Source organism: Zosterops lateralis (genome assembly GCF_965231275.1).
Source record: "Zosterops lateralis genome assembly, chromosome: 7".
In the NCBI taxonomy this organism is placed as follows: Eukaryota; Metazoa; Chordata; class Aves; order Passeriformes; family Zosteropidae; genus Zosterops; species Zosterops lateralis.
This window is the reverse complement of record NC_139767.1, coordinates 36,671,433-36,693,422: the sequence shown is the minus strand read 5'-3', so window position 1 is coordinate 36,693,422 and position 21,990 is coordinate 36,671,433. Positions and strand designations below refer to the sequence as shown.

Below are 21,990 nucleotides of genomic sequence, written 5' to 3'. Positions count from 1 at the left end.
CGCAGACCTGGAGGAATCTTTTCAAAGCAAACTCAAAGTGAGGTTGGGGAGTCGAGGCACAGGGAGCTGCTCCCCCAGAAGGTGAAATAAAACACATTTTCCTCTCTCAGAGCAGGAATTAAAACCTTTTCTCCTTTGAAAACAGAGAGGTTACATTGCTGAAGGTTCCCTCCATCCCCAAGGGGGATAAAAAGGGGGATAAATTCCCCCTGGAATTCCAGAGGAATTTTTCAAAGGAAGGAATTCTCTTCCCCACAAGTCACAGAGATGCTGCAGCTACAAAGTTGTTGCTGTTTTGCTGCTAAAACCCAAGAAATAAACAGGATCCATCCCCTTCTCCTGGAGCCATTTATCTCATCTGAGAATTGAAAATGTGCTTGAAAACAAAAAAACATAAAAGCATGTCAGAAAAAAGCAGTAAAATTCAGGAAATGCTGCTGCCATTCCCAATTCCCTTCCCTTTGCCAGCCTGCCCTATAAAAACATTGAATTTTCACCCACTGGATGATTTTGCTGCTGCTCCAGAGTCCCTGGGTGAAAAAAAAAAAGAATAAGGAAATTTATTCAGAATAACCTGAACACGCTACAGAGTCAAACCAAAATGTCAAAAAAAAAAAAAAAAATCCTTAAATCTTGGTAATATTCCCAAAACTCATTTGGAAAATGGATGAAACCATTTTCCAAACCATGACCAGGCACTGCAGAGCAACTGGAGTCAAAACTTCTGCAGAGGGGACTTAATTATTGATTTACCTAATGAATATTTCTGGGGAGCTGATGGAGTTTGGCTCGTGGCCACTGATCCACTTTCAGCTCTCAGAAAGAACTTTTAAATTTCATTGCAAAAAATCTTCCCCCTCAGAAAGAATCCTTTATTTTGGGGTGAACCTGCAATCCTGGAAATCAAATTTTGGGAATTATTTTACATTATTTAAAATTTAAATTTTTCTTCCACCTGGAAAAAAAGACTCTTCCAGAAAGGAAGTGTAAAAATCTCCCAAAACAAAGGCAGCTATTAAAAAAATCCACTTAAGCAACATTTTTGCATAGTTCTGACACAGCAGTACTCAGAGTATTGCTCTCTCATTTTTATTGACTTGCATTGGTGCAACCAAGTCGTTGCCAGGCTCAAAATCATCCAAATTTTCTGCAGTTTTCATCAGGCTCCAGCATTTCTGTTGATCTACTCCCTTGCAGCAATTGCAGAAGAGAATTTGGTAATTTATTTTCATTATAAACCAATGCAAATTAATGGTTTTGACAGAAAAGGAAGAAAAAAAATTGTTTGTAGAAGGAAATAGAAAGAAAAGTGCCATAATTTATCAGGCTCCCTCTAACACAAGGTGGTTTTGGAGCAATGAGAATGAAAAGAGAACAGTGGATATTTGGAAAAGTTTCTTCCCAGAAAGGGTGACCAAGTCATCAGAGGAGTGGGGGAGTCCTCACCCCTGGAGGGATTTAAAATCCACACGGTTTTAAAATTTAAAATCGTGGCTTTTGGGGACATGGGGCCTTGGGGACAGGATGGAATCAATCACCTCAAAATCAATCACCTTTTCCAACCTAAATTCCATGATTCTGTAAAAATCCAACCCTTGACTGCTCCTAAATCCAACACCTGATTTATCTTGACCTGAATTCACAGAATGGTTTGGGTTGCAAAGACCTTAAATCCCATCTCATCCAACCCATCCACGGGTAGGGACACCTCCCACTATCCCAATTATCCCTGGTTATTCCAAAGGCACATCCAACCTGGCCTTGGACATTTCCAGGATTCCGGGGCCTCCCCACCCTCATGGGGGAAATTTTCCTACTAATATTTAATCTGAATTTAGATTAAACTAGATTAATTTAGATTAAACTGCTCTTTAGGGAACTGGATGGTTTCCTTTTCACAGCACCAAAATTCAAATTCAAAGCCATGCTCAGGCAGAGGAAGAAGGGTCAGACAAGGATAAGCCAAGGGTGGAGCAAGGTTTAGGATATTAAAAAAAAAAAAAAAAAAAGCTAAAATAAAATAAAATATAATAAAATAAATCAGAACAAGTGGAAGGTTCCAAACAAAGCAGGTTTGGGGAAAGGCCCAAGGAGCTCCAGGAGCCCAAATTCCATCCCAGCTGTGCTGTGCTAATCTCTGCCTTGTTAAACCTGTCATTGGCAGATTGATGGGGAGATTTGTAATGGGATCCTGAGCCTGGAGACAAATCCAGGCCAGGGCAGGAGAGGTCACAGGGCAGTGCTGGCCCCTGTCAGCAAAACCCAGGATTGAGGGGATCAGGGGACAATCCTGGTCACCCTGAGCGTGGCAGAGGGAGATCGCTGCAGGGAAAGCATTTCCTGAGCTCATGATGCCACGGCTGCTCTGGAGTACTTTATTATTTGTGTGAATATTCAGTTTATTCTGATTGTGTGGCTGAATCCTGGGGGAACAATTCCTGGAGAATCTCAATCATGACAGCACTGAGCCCCTGGACACATCTCTGACATCTCTGTCCCCCAAACCTTCACCTGTGCACAGCCAGAACCCCCAGGACAGCAGGACAAGGACACCAAAGAGCTCTGCTCTCACTCCATCTGCAGCAGATCATTCTCCTCTGCCCTCCAGAGCTGCAAATCTCCACTATTCCCATTTCCAGGACAGAGGAAAAGCTTTCATCATATTCCAGCACCTGCAATTTAACAGAGCAACCAGAGGCCAGGGAATAATCAATGTCCTGGTTCCCTGTGGCTGGGGGTGCTCCTGCATCACAGCAGCTGAAATTCACAGCTTCATTTCCCCTTCCTCACCTCCAAACCGAGGAGATAAATGTGCTGGGAGCTGGAATTCTCATGGATCTGCTGCTGCAGCAGGTTTGCCAAAGCCTGGGGTGGAACAGAAATGTTCTCCCTGCTCTGCATCACCTCCAACCCAGGCAGGACCTCAGGAACAGAAAACCCAGCACAGGATTGAGAGGGACAGCAGCAGCACCAAGATTTCTGCACTTCCCATGGAAAAAAAGGATATTCCAAAGGGCTGGAAGGGTTGGGTGAGGTTTTGTCTGCAGACAGATTTGATGTGCAGCTGCCTCAGCAGCTCCACAGCCTCCTGGCCTGGGGCTGAATCCATTGGGAAAACTGCTCTGCATCCCAAGGAATGCAGGAACAGAGGTGGGGAGGTGGCAGAGCCCCCACAGGCACAGAAATGACTTCTCAGAGCAGCTGCTGCCCCTTCCAGCAGGGATGGACAGGAGGGATCCACTGCAGGGCCAGGCCTGAGCCCCTCAGCCCTCACTGCTCTGTGGGACTGGGCACTGCCAGGGATGTGCTCAGCTGAAATACCTGCTCAGAACACATGGCTCACCCCAAATACCTGCTCAAAAGCCATTCCACACCCAAAATACCTGCTCAAAACACATTCCATATCCCAAATACCTGCTCAAAACCCATTCCATGCCCAAAATACCTGCTCAAACCCCATGCCACACCCAAATACCTGTTTAAAACCCATGCCACACCCTAAATACTTGCTCAAACCTCATGGCACACCCAAAACACCTGCTCCACATCCAAAATACTTGCTCAAACCCCATGCCTAAACTAAAATATCTGCTCAAACCTCATGCCACACCCAAAGTACCTGCTCAAACCCTGTGCCACACCTTAAATATCTGTTTAAAAACCTATGCCACACCCTAAATACCTGTTTAAAACCCATGCCACACCCCAAATACCTGCTCAAATCCTATGCAACACCCAAATACCTGCTCAAGCCCCATACCACACCCAAATACCTGCTCAAGCCTCATGGCTCACCCCAAATACCTGCCCAAACCCCATACCACACCCAAAATACCTGCCCTAAACCCATAGCACACCCGAAGTACCTGCTCAAACCCCATCTCTAACCTAAAATACCTGCTCAAACCCTGTGCAACACCTCAAATACCTGCTCAAACCCCATACCACAGCCAAAATACCTGCTCAAACCCCATGTCTAACCCAAAATACCTGCTCAAAGCCTGTGCCACACACAAAATATCTGCTCAAAACCCATGACTCAGCTGAAATAACTGCTGAAACCTTATGCCACACCCAAAGTACCTGTTCAAACCCTGTGCCACACCCAAAATATCTGTTCAAACCCCATGCCACACCTCAAATACCTGTTCAAACCCCATGCCACACCCCAAATACCTGCTCGAACCCTGCGCCACACCCCAAATACCTGCTCAAAACCCAAGCCTAACCTAAAATACCTGCTCAAATCCCACCCCACACCCAAAATACCTGCTCAAACCTCATGCCACACCTCAAATACATGTTTAAGACCCATGCCACATCCCAAATACTTGCTCAAACCTCATGGCACACTCAAAACACCTGCTCAAATCCCATGGCACACCCAAAATACCTGCTCAAACCCCATGTCTAACCCAAAATACCTGCTCAAACCCTGTGCCACACACAAAATATCTGCTCAAAACCCATGACTCAGCTGAAATAACTGCTGAAACCTTATGCCACACCCAAAGTACCTGTTCAAACCCTGTGCCACACCCAAAATACCTGTTTAAAACCTATGCCACACCCCAAATACCTGCTCAAACCCTGTGCCACACCCCAAATACCTGCTCAAAACCCCTGCCACACCCAAAATACCTGCTCAAAACCCCTGCCACACCCAAAATACCTGCTCAAATCCCATGGCATACCCCAACTACCTGCTCAAAATCCATCCCACACCCCAAATACCTGCTCAAACCCTGTGCCACGCCCAAAACACCTGCTCAAACCTCATTTAACAGGAACAGTGAAGAAGCTCAGCTCCTTCAGGGAGGAAGGCACAGGACTATCAATGTTTCACACATGATAATTCAATATTTTCCCATTATAAAAATCCCTGACCTCCTTCCCCTCTAACAGCATTAAACTGATTTATTTTATCTTCCAATTCTGATTTGTTTAACCAAAGAAGGAGAACTCTGAATTTTACTCCAAATGTCCAAATCTCACCATTTGGGCACCAACCACCCAACCCTCCTCAAGCACAAGCACTCAGGAAACAGGTGATGGTACAAAAATCATTAATTTTAATAATATTTTTTAAAAAATAAGGATTCTTTCCTTGATGTAGCAAGGCCTAGGAAAGTTTAAATAGGAAAGCTATTAAAAAATAAAAAATAAATAAAAAAAAAAAAAAGGGAAGGCCCAAATAGTGTTTGGAAAACCTGTTTATTTGTGGGGCAGGGCCATGATTTGCAGTGCTTGGTTTGGTGATGCTCAGCAATCCTATCCCAGCTAATCAAATAATCAAAATCAGGTAACCAGACAAACAGAGGCCAAAAATCCCTTACAAAAAAAATTCTGAACCAGAATTGTTGCTCCTTCCATTTCCTGCACCACTTATCAGGAAAAAAACCCAGAATTTTCAAGTTTTGCATCCTTAGTAAATTAATTCACCACTGAGGAATAAAGGCAATCAGCAAGAAATTGAGATTTGTTCAAATCTAAATTTAAATTTGAGGGGAATTGGATTTGGTAGGAAGAACCTCCAGCAGTTTGTCCCACCCTGAGGCACAGGTGGGGACAGGTTTTGTTCCCTGGGCAGTGGCAAAGGGTGCTGGGGGTGTTACTGCAGCACAAATAGAAAAATGTGAATAGAAGTGGAATTTCTGAGCTGGCAGAACACACACAACACACACCAGCCTCCAGTGCACTCTGGCAAGACAAAGCTGCAGAGTTTCCTTTTTGAAATTACTTTCCTTTGGTAATTTTTTGGGGTTTTTTTTGTTTGTTTTTTTTTTTTTTTTTATGAGCAAAAAGAGATTTTTCTGGTTCATAACCCTCCCTGCAGCAAGAAATGCATTAGGGCTTGCAGAGGGCACAGCAGGGAGAGCAGCTCCACTTCCTGCTGAATTCTCCCCAAAAAGGATGGAATTATCTATGAATTAGGTTGATTTATTTATTATTGTTATCTATGAATCAGGTTTATTTCTTTAATTATTGTTATCTATGAATCAGGTTTATTTAATTAGGGGTTTTTCCTATGAATCAGGTTTATTTATTTAATTATTATTATTATCTATGAAACAGGTTTAATTATTCATTTAATTAATATTATCTATTAATCAGGTTTATTTACTTAACTATTATCATCTATGAAACATGTTCATTTATTTATTCTATTATTATTATCTATTTTATTATTATTATCTATTAATCAGGCTTATTTATTTAATTATTATTATCTACGAATCAGGTTTATTTAATTAGGTATTATTTTCTATGCATCCGGTTTATTTTTTTATTATTATCTATGAATCAGGTTTGTTTATTTATTTTATTTAGTATTATCTATGAATCAGGTTTATTTATTTAATTATTATTATATATGAATCGGGTTTGTTTATTTAATTATTATTATCTACAAATCAGGTTTATTTATTTAATTATTATCTATTAATCAGGTTTATTTAATTAGATATTATTTTCTATGCATCAGGTTTATTTATTTAATTATTACTATCTACTAATTAGGCTGGTTTATTTATTTAATTATTGTGATCTATGAATCAGGTTTATTTAATTAGGTATTATTTTCTATAAATCACGTTTATTTTTTTATTATTATTATTATCTACGAATCAGGCTTATTTACTTAATTATTATTATCTATTAATCAGGTTTATTTATTTAATTATTACTAGCTACGAATCAGGCTGGTTTGTTTATTATTTAATTATTATCTTTGAATCAGGTTTATTTAATTAGGTATTATTTTGTATGAATCAGGTTTGTTTATTTATTTATTTATTTTTTTATTTATTATCTATGTCTCAAGTTGGTTTATTCAGTTATTTAATTATTTGTGACGAATTAATACGAATAATGAATAATTTCTGGATCAGGCAGCAATTCCATGGATCAGGTTTAGCACATTTTCCCTGTTCCCTCCCAGCTCCAAAGTCTCTGACTGCTGGAATTCACCATTTCCAGCCATGAGTGAAAGCTCTGCTGCTCCTCCCTGACATCCAGGCCAGGGCAGGGCAGGGCAGGGAAACACCACCAGCCATGGAATGACAGTCTGGAAACAAAAATAATAATGGCACTTACATAAACCAGGCTTTAGAATCTGATTTTTCCACAGCAGAAACAAAGCCAAGGCTGCAAGTCACTGGGGCTGGTGACTAGCAGGGATGCAAATAATCATCAACAGGGTGAAAATAATGATTAACAGGGTGCTTTAATATATTTATTATTATTATTTTTATTATTATTATTATTATTATTATTATTAGCACTTGCTCTTGCTGATAAGTCCCAACCCATCCTGCAGGACTCCAACCTCCAGCTGAAGCACCATTATCCCAATATTTACTATTATTATTAAGGGGCTAAGGGGGTGCAAATAACCATCAACAGGGTGAAAAAAATCATTAACAGGGTGAATTAATATTTTTATCATTATTATTATTATTAATATAAGCATTTGCTCTTGCTGATAAGCCCCAACCCATCCTGCAGGACTCCAACCTCCAGCTGAATCACCATTATCCCAATATTTACTAATATTATTAATAAATGTTAATAATATTAAATAAAATAATAGTTTAAAATTATTAAATGTTTTCACACTCCAAAAGCCAATAAAACTGAATTGAAGCATTTTCCCAGTTTGAAGACAAGCACCATTATCCTAATATTTACTAACATCATTAATAAATGTTAATAATATTAAATAAAATAATAGTTTAAAAATTATTAAATGTTTTCACACTCCAAGAGCCAATAAAACTGAATTGAAGCATTTTCCCAGTTTGAAGACAAGCACCATTATCCCAATATTTACTAACATTATTAATAAATGTTAATAGTATTAAGAAAATAATAGTTTAAAAATTATTACATGTTTTCACACTCCAAAAACTAATAAAACTGAATTGAGGCATTTTCCCAGTTTGAAGACAAGCACCATTATCCCAATATTTACTAATATTATTAATAAATGTTAATAATATTAAATAAAATAATAGTTTAAAAATTATTAAATGTTTTCACACTCCAAAAGCCAATAAAATTGAATTAAGGCATTTTCCCAGTTCACAGACAAGCACCATTATCCCAGTATTTACTAATATTATTAATAAATGTTAATAGCATTAAATAAAATAATAGTTTAAAAATTATTAAATGTTTTCACACTCCAAGAGCCAATAAAATTGAATTCAGGCATTTTCCCAGTTTACAGACAAGCACCATTATCCCAATATTTATTAATAAATAATAATACTAAATAAAAAAGTTAATTTGAAAATTATTAAATGTTTCCACACTCCAAAAGCCAATAAAATTGAATTAAGGCATTTTCCCAGTTCCCACACAAGCACCATTATCCCAATATTTACTAATATTAATAATATTAAATAAAAAAATTAATGAAAGAAATTTTTGAATGTTTCCACACTCCAAAAGCCAAATAAACTGAATTTAGGCCTTTTCCCAGTTCCCACAGAAGTTCCATTTTCCCACTTGCACCTTCCAGAGGAGCTGCAAAAACCAACATTGGCAAAACCCAAAGGGTCAAACCATTGCTGGGCAACCTCAAATCCCTTTTCTGTCCCCACACCTGGAGTTTAAAAGGTTTCGGTAACACCAAATAAATTCAGCAAAAAATAAAAAAAAAAGGAAAATAAAGAATCTGAGAGAATTTGACACTATTTTAAGGCAAAAAAAAACCCAAATAAAATAAAATCCAACATCCAGAGCAATGAGCTGCAGGTCCCAAGGTTTTCTCCAGCACAGGATAATTTGGGAATTCCCAGCCCCACCATGACTGCTGCAGCTTTCCCCAAATGATATTCTCAAAATCAAGCCTCAAGTGAGCACAGGCAGCCCCCAAAAAATATGAAATATCTGGAATTTCAACCTCCAAACCTCCAACAGATCAGAGAACAGAGAAACTGCAAAAACAGGGAGCTGATGCTTGGGGTCACTGGGAAATCAAATCCAGCTTTGTCCAGCTCCAAACAAACTTTTTGCATCCCAAAGAGCCCAAATCCAAGCCCTGCTGATATTAATATAATATATATTAATTTTATAATATATATATTATATGTAATATGTATATATATATTATATATAATATGTATATCTATATATATATAGATAGATATAGATATAAAATATAGATAATAATGGATGAACAGCAGCATCAGGAGCATTCCCACATTTATCCAGCACTGCTTTTGGTGAAATAACACAGGGATTCACCATAAAATTTAACCAAAAAAATGGCTCATTTTATGGAAAACATTAAAATTCCATATTTAGTGGTTCACTATGAGCCATTCTGGCACAAACCCAGTCAGAAAATGCTCCCATTTTTTTCCCCAGCTCCTCACGTTATTCCCACCAAAATTCTACAGCTCCAGCATCACACAAAGCCCAGAAATAAATTTATTATTTTTATTTTTAATGCTGGCAACAGCTCTGTTTGAAGTTCAGGGCTGAGTTTACTCCACAGGACTCAGAAAATCTGGGCTGCACACAAAGCAAGAATAAATCCTCCACCAGCAACAGAATTTCCCATTTTTTCTTTATTTTTTTTTTTCTCCAGGAAAATTGTCTCTCCACGTGCTGCTGTGTAGTGAGGATTAATTTTGCTTTTCAGATTTGTTTGCTGGGCTGAACTTTGTTTTGCTTTGAAGTTAAATTGTGGGAGATGCCATGAAAGGAGGAATAATGGAGCCAAGTGACAGCAGCTTTTTCCACTGGATATTCAGGAGTGACCCAGAAAGTGGGAAGAAAATACATAAAAAAGCACAAGGAGAGGTCCTAAAAGGAAAAAAAAACAAGCAAAATGCAAGATAAAAGGGGGAAGAGGGTGGGGGGAAGTCATAGTAAAGGAGAGAGGGAGAATAGAAACGTAAAATAAAAGGAGATTAGGGGGGAAAAGGTGATGGGAGAGAGAAGCAGGGGATGGATGTGACTGGGAGGTAAATGAACAAAAATCAAAAAATATTAATTTCTCAGAGGATTTTTGGCACAGCTTCTGCCCAGGTGAGCGAAGTGAGATGCCCAAGCCCAGCAAAGGATAGAACAAAAATCCAAAAATGTGACTTTAATTCTTAGAGGATTTTGGGCACAGCCCCTGCCCAGGTGAACGAGGTTAGATCCCCCAGCCCAGCAGAGGATGGATGTGGCTGGGAGGTGAATGAACAAAAATCCAAAAATGTGACTTTAATTCTTAGAGGATTTTGGGCACAGCCCCTGCCCAGGTGAACGAGGTTAGATCCCCCAGCCCAGCAGAGGATGGATGTGGCTGGGAGGTGAATGAACAAAAATCCAAAAATGTGACTTTTCTCAGAGAATTTTGGGCACAGCCCCTGCCCAGGTGAGCGAAGTGAGATCCCCAAGCCCAGCAGAGGATGGATGTGGCTGGGAGGTGCAGGAACCAAAATCCAAAAATTCAAAAATGAGACTTTTCTCAGAGGATTTTGGGCACAGCTCCTGCCCAGGTGAGCAATGTGAGATTCCCCCAACCCAGCAGAGGATGGATGTGACTGGGAGGTGAATGAACAAAAATCCAAAAATATTAATTTCTCAGAGGATTTTTGGCACAGCTCCTGCCCAGGTGAGTGAAGTGAGATCCCCAAGCCCAGCAGAGGATGATCTGACTGGGAAGTGCAGGAACAAAAATCCAAAAATCCAGAAATATTAATTTCTCAGAGGATTTTGGGCACAGCTCCTGCCCAGGTGAGCAAGGTGAGATCCCCTGTGAGCTGCCCTCACCTCCCTGCTGGCCTTAAATCCAGAGTTTGGAGCAGGAGACAGAGATTAGGGCTGCAGAAAAACCTGAATAATGCTCCCAGCCCACCTAAAAACCCTCCCCAAACCCAGAAAACTCTCCCCTGCTCGACCTCTCCTCACTAATTGAGCAGCCAGGATCATTCCTGGGGTACCTGAGTGCCTTTGAAATTCAACTTTCACCCCTCAGAACAAGAGGGTTTTTCAACTCAGCAGCTGCCAAAATAGATTTTTTTTTTCTGACTGGGAAATGCTGCCATGGCAACAAAATCTCGGCAAATTTTGTGCTGAAAAAAAAAAAAATAAAAAATGGTGTGGGGTCGTTTAATGTGGATTAAAATGTGGATTTGGTATCAGAAACTCCTGGTGGAAGAGAAATGTTCTGCAGCAGCTTCAAAACCAGCCCAGTTTTTTAAGGTTCACCCCGTTCCCTGAGCCAGGAGGGAGATTTTTTACAGCAAGAGCATCTCCTGTCCATCAGCATAATCAGGGAGTGAAAAAGGGATTTTCTCAGCAGAGAGAGACAGAGAGAGGCACTGAAAAAAAAAATGGATCACTTGGAGCAAAGGGGACTATTAAATATTAAAGGTTTTGTCTCTGGATATTCATTTTTCACATGGAAAAAGGGAAAAAAACCCCACGTTCTTGGTGTCAATGAAATTCTGCCTCATTATTGGAAAAGAGACATTTCCTGAAGCTCTGCTGGGAACAATTATTGATGTTTTAATGGGGATCTGATCACAATCATAAATATTTCCCATAAAAAGCTAAAATCGAAATAAATATCAAGGAATAGATGAATAAAACCAGGAATCCATCAGCAATCCCATGCCTGGGACTCCACACCTTTGAGGCTGAAGATTTTGGATATTTTGAGGTTATTTTTTTGCTGCTGTCTTTGCTTGGGTTTGCTGGGATTATTAAAATATTAATAAATATTACTAATATTATTTAAAATTAAAATTATTAAATGTTTTCACACTCCAAAAGCCAAAAAATCTGAATTAAGGCATTTTCCCAGTTCCCAGACAAGCATCATTATCCCAATATTTATTAATAAATAATAATACTAAATAAAAAATTAAATTTAAAAATTATTAAATGCTTTCACACTCCAAGAACCAATAAATCTGAATTAATGCATTTTCCCAGTTCACAGACAAGCATCATTATCCCAATATTTATCAATAAATAATAATAGTAAATAAAAAATTTAATTAAATGTTTTCACACTCCAAAAGCCAAAAAATCTGAATTAAGGCATTTTCCCAGTTTGCAGACAAGCACCATTATCCCAATATTTATTAATAAATGACAATATTAAATAAAAAAATTAATTAAAAAATTATTACATGTTTTCACACTCCAAAAGCCAAATAAACTGAATTTAGGCCTTTTCCCAGTTCCCACAGAAGCTCCATTTTCCCACTTGCACCTTCCAGAGGAGCTGCAAAAACCAACATTGGCAAAACCCAAAGGGTCAAACCATTGCTGGGCAACCCCAAATCCCTTTTCTGCCTCCACACCTGGAGTTTAAAAGGTTTCAGTAACACCAAATCCAGCAAAAAATAATTTAAAAAAAAAGGAAAATAAAGAATCTGGGAGTATTTGAGAGGTAATTTTAAAAGAAATAATTTGGGAGGTGATTTTAAGACAAAACATGTCTCAAAACATTGACAAGAATTGTCCAAGCTGGAAGAACCAAACCAAAACAGCCCCAAAAACATCCCTGGAGATGGAAAATTCAACAAATCCCCCTGTCTAGAAGGGACCTTTTGAGGAAAAAAATTCACACCAAATTCCAAATTTGCATTTAACTGAAGCAGGCAGGATTTCAGCAGCCCCAGAGGGGGAAATGGGATCATTTTGGGGGTTTTAGGAATAAAGGGCAGCACAGAACACGGGATTTGGGGAGAAAACAAACCCCAAGTGAGTGATTTTTGTGCCACCCAGGATAACACCAAGGGTTGTCAACAGCCCAGTTAAAACCATCAACAAAAAACCCAAAATTAATTTATCTTTTCTCCCAAGCCTCTTTCCTCCTACAGAGAAAAGCAGATCAATAGTAAAACCTTACAAGGGGTGTTGCATCTTTAATTTTTCCTCTTTTTGAGCTGTTTTTGCTCTCCTGGCAGAGTTTGGAAACCCTGAGGCAGCTCAAGGAGCTGTGAGCACACACAGGAGTTTCCCTAAGGCAGAGAGCCTTGGGGAAAATCCTCTCCAGTGGACAAAATTTCCCAAATAATCCCAAAAAACACCCAAATCTCACTGCAGCAAGCTCAAAAAAAAAAAAAAAAACACTTGCCAGAACAAATCCAAGTCCCAGTGGTTGATTGGTGCATCCCAGGGGAAGGAAAAGGAAAAAAGAAGGAGAAGAAGAAGGAAAAGGGAAAAGGGAAAAGGGAAAAGGAAAAAAGGAGAAGGGAAAAGGAAAAAGGGAAAAGGGAAAAGGAAAAGGGAAAATGGAAAAGGGAAAAGAAGGAGAAGGGAAAAGGGAAAAGGGGAAAGGTGAAAGGGAAAGGAAAAAGGGAAAAGAAGGAAAAGGGAAAATGGAAAAGAAAGAAAAAGGAAAAGGGAAAAGGAAAAGGGAAAAGGAGAAGGGAGAAGGGAAAGAAAAAAAAGGAGAAGGAAAAAGGAAAAAGGAAAAAGGAAAAAGGAAAAAGGAAAAAGGAAAAGGACCACCCAGGAATAATACTCAATGTTTAAAACTTCTGTTCCCCCCCAAAAAAAAGCAGCCAGCAGGAGGTACCAGAGGGGAAAAAACAACACAGAGCAGCTCAAAAGTCCTTTTGTCTTTTTTTTTTGTGTGGTTTGACAAGTTGGCTCCTTGAAATCCACCACCTGTATTTTAAGTTTGGAAGGTTTAAGTAAGAATCCATATTTTTGACAGGAGAGGTTTGGAGAAGGATGCTCAAAGGGGAGTTGGGAATAGAGACAAAAAGATGCCCTGAGAAAACACAAAAAGGGAAATTGCCCTGAGAAAACGCCGAAGGGAAATTGCCATGGTGAGGAAATGTGCTTTTCATTGGGAGTAAATCATCCTTCCAGCAGCACCATCAATAAACAGGAGCTGTTTTCACACCTGAGCTCTTTCAGAAAACAGAAAAGCTTCACCCATAAAACACACATTGATCCTGCTGGATAATCTAAAAACACCATTAAGAAATGGCTTAAACCTGGCAAGAACAGGCTGAGCAGAAAAAGGTTTTGTTTGGAAATTTATTGGGAACACCTCCCAAAATTGGGTCAATTCCAGGAGCTGCCACTCATCCCAACATCTGGAAAAGGAGAATATTTGGAGAAATCCTGATCAACACTGATTTTTCTCCCACTGATATTATGGCAATGCTGCAGATTTGCTCCAGAGCCTCATGGGAGTCGCCCTGCGATAAAAAATAAATGTATTTCTTGATTAATACATTTATTTCTTTATTAATAAATGTATATCTTGATTAATAAGTGTATTTCTTTATTAATAAATGCATTTCTTGATTAATAAGTGTATTTCTTGATTAATAAACATATTTCTTGATAACCAGCTCCAGAACAGTTCTATCCCTCACCAACTCACTGTAAAAACAGAACCAAACCCTTCCTCAGGCCCCTGGTTCTCCTCTTCCACAGAAACTGCTGGAAATTATTGTAGTAATAAGATTCTTCATGCAGAAAAGCCAATTTTTTATTCCCAAAGCTCATAATTACAGTAAATATCAGAAGTCACTTTGTTCAACTTAACTGGTCAACTGCACAGTGAAATTTAGTTCATTTAGGGCTATTGTATATGTTTAGCAAATTTTCCCTTTTTAGATGTGTTTACACTTTTTTTTTTTGCTGATTTTTATGGGACAGTTTCATTGTTTAGGCAGGTGCAAACTTATTTTTCTCTCTAGGAACAGGTTGTTGTGTTTATTCTTATATATATATATATATTTAATGGGAATTTACAAGCTGCTTCTAGCTGAGCTAGAGGGGCCTGAACCATATTTTATGAGACTTTTATTTTATAATATCTCTACCTGTCTGCAACAGAAAAAATAAGTGAGAAGCACAGAAATTGCTCCTAAAACATATTTAATGAGACTTTTCTTTTATAATATCTCTACCTTTTATAATATCTCTACTTTTTCTTTTATAATATCTCTACCTGTCTGCAACAGGAAAAAATAAGTGTGGAGCACAGGAAATTGTTTTAAATATCAAACCTGGGAGCAACTCCCTGAGTGAGTAAATGAAATTGTTTCTTGTAAATAAATGAAATTGTTTCTTGTGCAGAGAATAAAAAATTAAAAAGTGGTCATTAAAAAGTGGAGTTTGCTCTTTTCCAAAGGAGCAGGGATGTGATCCACGGGTTTCTGTTTCTTCCTGAGGAGCTTCCATGGAGCAAAACCACCCCAAAGGGTGAAAAATAAAAGTGCCAGAGGCAGATCTGTGAGTGCTGAGCTCTGGAAATAGCCTGACCTGAAAGCACCAGAGCCACAGGGGATGAGCACAGCATCAGCTCCTCCACAGCAGGAAAAGCAGCAAAACCCAGACATTGTTCCAGGCTGCAGGAAAAGTCCTGGGCTGTGCAGGAAGGGTGGCTGTCAGAACCCTGGAAACTGAGAATTTTAGATTTTCTGTGATAACAACACAGATTTTTCTATGATAAATGATATTGATTTTTAGGATAAAAGTTTATTGTCCATAAACAAAGCCCTGCACACTTCCACCAATGTCATTTTGTGATCAACAAATCATCCAACTTCCCATCTCTAACCACTGCCATCCTTCCACCTTCTAAGCCTTATAAGACACAAACTAACTCACAATCCAATCCATAGCAACAAAACAATCAAAATCACAAGTTTCCTAAACTCAGCAACATAATTCTCATTTATTCTAACCAAAAAACCCTCAATTTTAGTAACGCCTTTCAATCCTTTTACAAATAAAAAAGCCACCAATATCTACAAAACAAATGTATAAACACACACAGAAACAAAACAGCTGCACACACACCAAAAAAAAAAAATCCCAGCAGGTTTTTAATTTTAATATTTTTTTTAATTAGCCATTTATCTATTTATCTCAAGAAGTTATTTAATTTATTTTTTTTTTAAGTGACAATTGTTTAACAGCACTCAGAGATCTCTGTACAGGAGGGATTTTAGGATCAAACTCTGCTGATTTCACTGGTAGGTATGGAATAACAGATAAAGCATTTCCAGATATTTTTTAGGGATGCAAAGAGGTGAGAATCTCTCCACGGGACATTCCAAAAAGCACTTATTGCATTAAAAAAGGAAAGGAAAGGAAAGGAAAGGAAAGGAAAGGAAAGGAAAGGAAAGGAAAGGAAAGGAAAGGAAAGGAAAGGAAAGGAAAGGAAAGGAAAGGAAAGGAAAGGAAAGGAAAGGAAAGGAAAGGAAAGGAAAGGAAAGGAAAGGAAAGGAAAGGAAAGGAAAGGAAAGGAAAGGAAAGGAAAGGAAAGGAAAGGAAAGGAAAGGAAAGGAAAGGAAAGGAAAGGAAAGGAAAGGAAAGGAAAGGAAAGGAAAGGAAAGGAAAGGAAAGGAAAGGAAAGGAAAGGAAAGGAAAGGAAAGGAAAGGAAAGGAAAGGAAAGGAAAGGAAAGGAAAGGAAAGGAAAGGAAAGGAAAGGAAAGGAAAGGAAAGGAAAGGAAAGGAAAGGAAAGGAAAGGAAAGGAAAGGAAAGGAAAGGAAAGGAAAGGAAAGGAAAGGAAAGGAAAGGAAAGGAAAGGAAAGGAAAGGAAAGGAAAGGAAAGGAAAGGAAAGGAAAGGAAAGGAAAGGAAAGGAAAAAAAAAAAGTGACCACCCGGGCAGCACCAGCTGATGGCTCTGGTGGCTCTGAGGCACATAAATTATTTATGGCCAATATTTCATGGATGAAACAACAGAATTTCCCCCTTGTGAGTAAAACACGACCCTGGGGGATTCTCCCCTCGATCCCAGGGGGGAATTCTCCAGGAATTCTGCAGGAATTCAGCAGGAATCCCCAGTGTCCGGAGCCCCCGGGCCGGGCAGGGAGGAGGAGAAGGGGGACCGGGCTCTGCAGAGCTCAGCAGCCCCGGCTAAGCCGGGCTTTACAAATCCAGCTGACAGGCACAGTGAGGGAGAGCCTTTTATCCCTTCCTGGGAACAACCCCAGCCCCCCCGAGCCGCTTTTTTGGATGTTTTGTTTCCCAGCAGGAGAAATTTGCTTGAAAATCCCTCCCGGATCGGCCCCGAGCTCAGGGAAGGGCCTGCCCCAGGCCTGAGGGGAAAAGGAGCTGAAAACACAAAAATATCACCCCCTTCACAGCTAAAGTGTTAAATATTTCCCATCAGAGCTGCCTGGAAGGTAAAGCAGGATTATCCCAGCGGGTGTGGAGGGCTCTGAATCCTCCCTGCCCAGGTGAGGGGGATAAAACACCTGGAGGGACAGGAGGACACAGGGAGTGCCGAGATCTGGGACCCCAGAAATAGAGCTTTGTTACCCCATAAATACAGCTCTGTGACCCCAAAGAGCTCTGGGACCCCATAAATAGAGTTCTGTCACCCCACAGAGCTCTGTGACCCCACAAATAGAGCTCTGTCACCCCATAAATACAGCTCTGTGACCCCAAAGAGCTCTGGGACCCCATAAATACAGCTCTGGGACCCCATAAATAGAGCTTTGTTACCCCATAGAGCTCTGGGACCCCATAAATAGAGCTCTGAGACCCCACAGAGCTGTGTGACTCCATAAATAGAGCTCTGTCACCCCATAAATAGAGCTCTAGGACCCCATAGAGCTGTGTCACCCCACAGAGCTCTGCCACCCCACAGACACAGCTCTGCCACCCCACACACAGAGCTCTGTCACCCCACAAATAGAGCACTGTCACCCCACAGACACAGGGCTCTGCCACCCCACACACAGAGCTCTGTCACCCCACAGACACAGGGCTCTGCCACCCCCACACACAGAGCTCTGTCACCCCACAGACACAGGGCTCTGGGACCCCATAGAGCTGTGTCACCCCACAAATAGAGCATTGTCATCCCACAGACACAGGGCTCTGTCACCCCACAGAATGAGCTCTGCCACCCCACAGATACAGCTCTGCCAGCCCACAAAGAGCTTCACCAGCTCTGCCACCCCACAAATAGAGCTCTGCCACCCCACAGACACAGAGCTGTCACCCCACAGACACAGCTCTGCCACCCCACAGACACAGCTCTGCCACCCCACAAATAGAGCTCTGCCACCCCACAGACACAGAGCTCTGCCACCCCACAAACAGAGCTCTGCCACCCCACAGAATGAGCTCTGCCACCCCAGAGACACAGAGCTCTGCCACCCCACAGACACAGCTCTGTCACCCCACAGAGTTCTTCACCCCACAGACACAGCTCCACGACTCTGCCACCCCACAAACAGCCCCATGACTCTGCCAACCCCACAGAGAGCTCCAGGCTGTCCCACCAGCCAGAATCCAGCTATAAAACCCCACATTTTGAGGTCTGTCAGCCAACACCATCAATCCCAGAGTCACCTTGAGGCTGCAGAGGAGCGGAGAGACACAAAATGAAGCTGCAGCCGAGTGCAAAAGGAAGCCCTGGATTTATTCCCCTTTTATTGCCCTGCTCAGAGGGGAGAGACACCTCAAAGGCTTTTTTGTGTTTTAAATTTCACGGCAGAGCAGGAACACGGAGGGTTTGGGCTGGTTTAAGCCGAGGGAAATTCCAGGTGAGAGGTTTTCACCCTCCACACTTCACACATAGACCCTGAAGAAGCACAAACCCCAAAACTTGGGATCAAATCCCAAATCCCAGGGCTGAAAAGGACTCAGGACATTCCCCTGGAGCAGCTCAGAGCCCCAGTCCAGCCTAAGCAAACCCAGGTTTAAGTGGTTAAACTTTCTCTCCTCCTCAGAAATACCAAGTCATGATCTGTAATTTTTTTGCCCCAGGGAAGTGTAACAGGAGATGACAGTGGGAAATTCAGGAGGAAAACCTTTCCCCCCGTGTTTATTGGGAAGAAATAAATTTATTCAGACTTACTAATCAGAAAAAAAAAATAGATGTTTCCCTTAAATCACTTCTATTTTATTTTTTTTTTCTTACATGATGACATAATTCCTCCGAGGGGAAGTTGGTAGTTTGGTTTGGTCTTTTAAATTTTAACAGAACCCTTCTCTTCCCAATCCACGGATCAAAATTAAAAGCTGCATTGCAGTGTTTTCAAATGCTATAGTAAAACAAACAAACAAAAAGTGGTTGGTCCCGGTTTATTTTTGCTCCTAAGAGCCTTTGAAGAGTGAAATCCTGCTTTTCCTAGAAGGAACTCTGCTCTGGTGGTGCCTTTGCACAGCTCAGGATTCCTCACCCCTGCCAGGCATTATTTGTTGGAGCAAAGCAGCCACTCCAAACCAATAAAAAAATAAAAGTAATAAAAAACCCAGCAGCATTTCCCAGTCCTGCTGCAGTGGGATCCACTGGGGATCGAGTTACACCAGAGCTCAGGGCTGCAAATAAAGAGGACAAAGAATGAGGGAAGATTTTTGTTTTCTATTTCCACTCAGCCAAACTCCAGCTCTTCCCACAGAGCTCTGATGGCTCCTCCTTGGAAAGCTGGATTTGAGGACATCTTGCATTTGTTGAGGTGATTAAAATCCTAAATAATTACAAATTTTTTTTGCCTTAGGAAGGGAAAGGCAAAACTCTAAGCTTCTGACTAGATTTTCAAGACAGAAAAAAAAAAAATCCAACCCGACTATCCATGTAAAATAAATATCTGTACAAATAAATACATGCTGTCCTTGTTTCTCTCTATTTTTTTTCTTAACTTCCATGGTAGAAAATTTCCAGTTGCTGTTATTTTTTTCCCTGTTTTTACCCACACCAAAGGAATTATCTCCTGCCTGCAAGACACAAAAAAGCTTTTCCAAAGCATCCCCAGTCACTGTTTTCCCAGACAACAGACACTTTATGGACAAAGCCACATTATCAGAGGGCAAAGAGAATTCTGAACTCCAATTCTCTCCCAAACACAGCCCTGTAAAGGATTTACAGGAGATGCATTTTAATCTGCTTTTAATATGTCTGAGGGTTTATTTATTTAGGGGGGAGGGGGAACTTGCTGACATTTGTTCCTTGAGCATCCAGTGGCACAGATACATTTTTCCCTCCCAATATTTGCTGGCCAAAGCCAGCCCCCTGCTGCTGACCAAGATTGATAAACCAATTTGATAATTCTATTGTTAACAGGCTGCTGGGGGTGCTACAGCTTTAACCTTCACAAGAAAGACAATTAATTTTGGCAGCACAGGGGCCATTTCAAATTAAAAAAAAAAAAAAAAGTAACAACAACAACAAGCTGTTTATGCTCGTAATTCACCTTTTTTTTTTTTTCTTTTTTTCTTTTTTTTTTTTTTTTTTTTTTTTTTTTTTTTGCAACTTTTACAAGCAAAGTTTCTGATGAGCTCAAGGTTTTGGTAAGAATTTTAACAAATTGTGCAAGGAGCTGTGCTGACAATTAATTTTAGGGTCTCTCCATCACCATCCAGCACTGAACACGTTACTGATGACCAATACATGGAACTGATGCCAGAGATGAGCAGTACACAGAATAAACCATCACAGACCAGGCTGGTTGGACACTAAACCAAAAAATCCACCCAGGAACCTCCACCCAAACCCTGCCAGGGGGGTCTGAGCGCTGCCCCTCCCAGGGGCGATGGGATGGAGCCACATCCCGAGCCTTTGTTCCCGATAAAGCTCCGGCAGAGCGCGGGGCTGGGAGGGGATTTGGGTTCATTTCGGTGTTTTCAAGGTGGAAAAAAATAATAATAAAAAAACACAGCCCAAACTTGGGGCTTGTCCCGCAGCGTTGCTCAGCGCGGGGGTTTGATGGGGATCGGGGGATGGGGATTTGGGGATGGGGATCTGGGGATGGAGATCCTGGGATGGGGATTTCAGGGATGAGGATCCAGGGGATAAGGATTCGGGGATGGGGATGGAGATCCGGGGATGAGGACACCAGGGATTGGAATTTCGGGGATGGGGATCTCAGGGATGGGGGCACCAGGAATTGGAATTCCGGGGATTGGTATGTCGGGGTCCTGGGGATGGGGATATGGGGATGGGGACACTGGGCTGAGGATCTCGGGGATGAGGATGCAGGGGATGGGGATCCAAGGATAGGGGTGCGGGGATGGGGATCTCAGGGATGGGGATCCCAGGGATGAGGATCTCGGAGATGGAGATTTCGGGGACGGGGTTCCCGAGGATGAGGGTCCAGGGGATGAGGATCCAGGGATGGGGATTTCAGGGATGGGGATTTCGGGGATGCGGACCCCGGAGATGCGGGTCCCGGGGATGCAGCTCCCAAGGATGGAGATTCCGGGGATGCAGCTCCCGGGGCTGCGGCTGCCGGGTATGGGGCTCCCGGGGCTGCGGCTGCCGGGTATGGGGCTCCCGGGGCTGCGGCTCCCATCCCCGGGATAGATAACTCCGGTAGCGGCGGCTGCCGCAGGGGCGCGGCGGAGGCGCGGGCGGCCGCCCCAGCGGAGCATGCCCAGTCCCCGGCATGACATCAGCGCCCGAGCCCGCGGCTCCCCCGCGCCCCCCGCGCCCCCGAGACCCCCGGGACCCCCGGGCCCCTCGCCCGGTGCGTTGGGGGCAGCTCGGCCGGGGGGGGCACGGGCAGCGCCGGCTCCACATCCCGCTCGGCGGCTGCGGGAACAATGGAGGGGATGGGGGGGGATGCTCGGGGACGCCCCGCACCGAGGGATGCTCGCCCCGAGGGGAAAGATGCTCGCCCCAGGCAAGGGATGCTCGCCCCAGCCGAGGGATGCTCGCCCCACCCGCGCGGCGGGATGCGGGATGCGGGATGCGGGATGCGGCAGACTCACCCCGATGACCACGGTCTCGTCGCCCTTGAATTTGGGGATGAATTTGTCGCCCCGCAGGATCTCGGCCTCGTTGAGGGGCCGGAAGCGGCACATCACCTTGATGCTGCACTCGGCGGGGTCCGCCATGGCGGCGGCGGGCGGGGGCCGGGGCTGCGCGGGGCAGGGGCAGGGGCAGGTGCGGAGCGCGGGGCTGCGGCCGCCGGGCGGGCGGGGCGCGGGGCCCTCCAGCCGCTCACAGCCCGCGGACCCGCCCCGGAACGGCCCCGCGCGGCCGCGGCTGCGCCGACACACCGCCCCCCCCCCCCCCGCCCCGAGCAGCGGCCGGGGGAGCTG

General features: G+C 42.4%; 1 protein-coding gene across 1 annotated transcript in view; it reads right to left on the bottom strand.

Annotated features, from left to right (window-relative positions):
- Positions 1-21,783, bottom strand: part of KIF5C (kinesin family member 5C) — a gene marked incomplete at its 5' end in the record, with an annotated part of 75,078 nt that extends 53,295 nt beyond the window's left edge. Inside the window, one exon of the mRNA XM_083865507.1 lies at positions 21,658-21,783. Coding sequence (XP_083721633.1) covers positions 21,658-21,783 — 126 coding nt within the window. The remainder of the gene's footprint in view (positions 1-21,657) is intronic.
- Between the last annotated feature and the right edge of the window lie 207 nt (positions 21,784-21,990).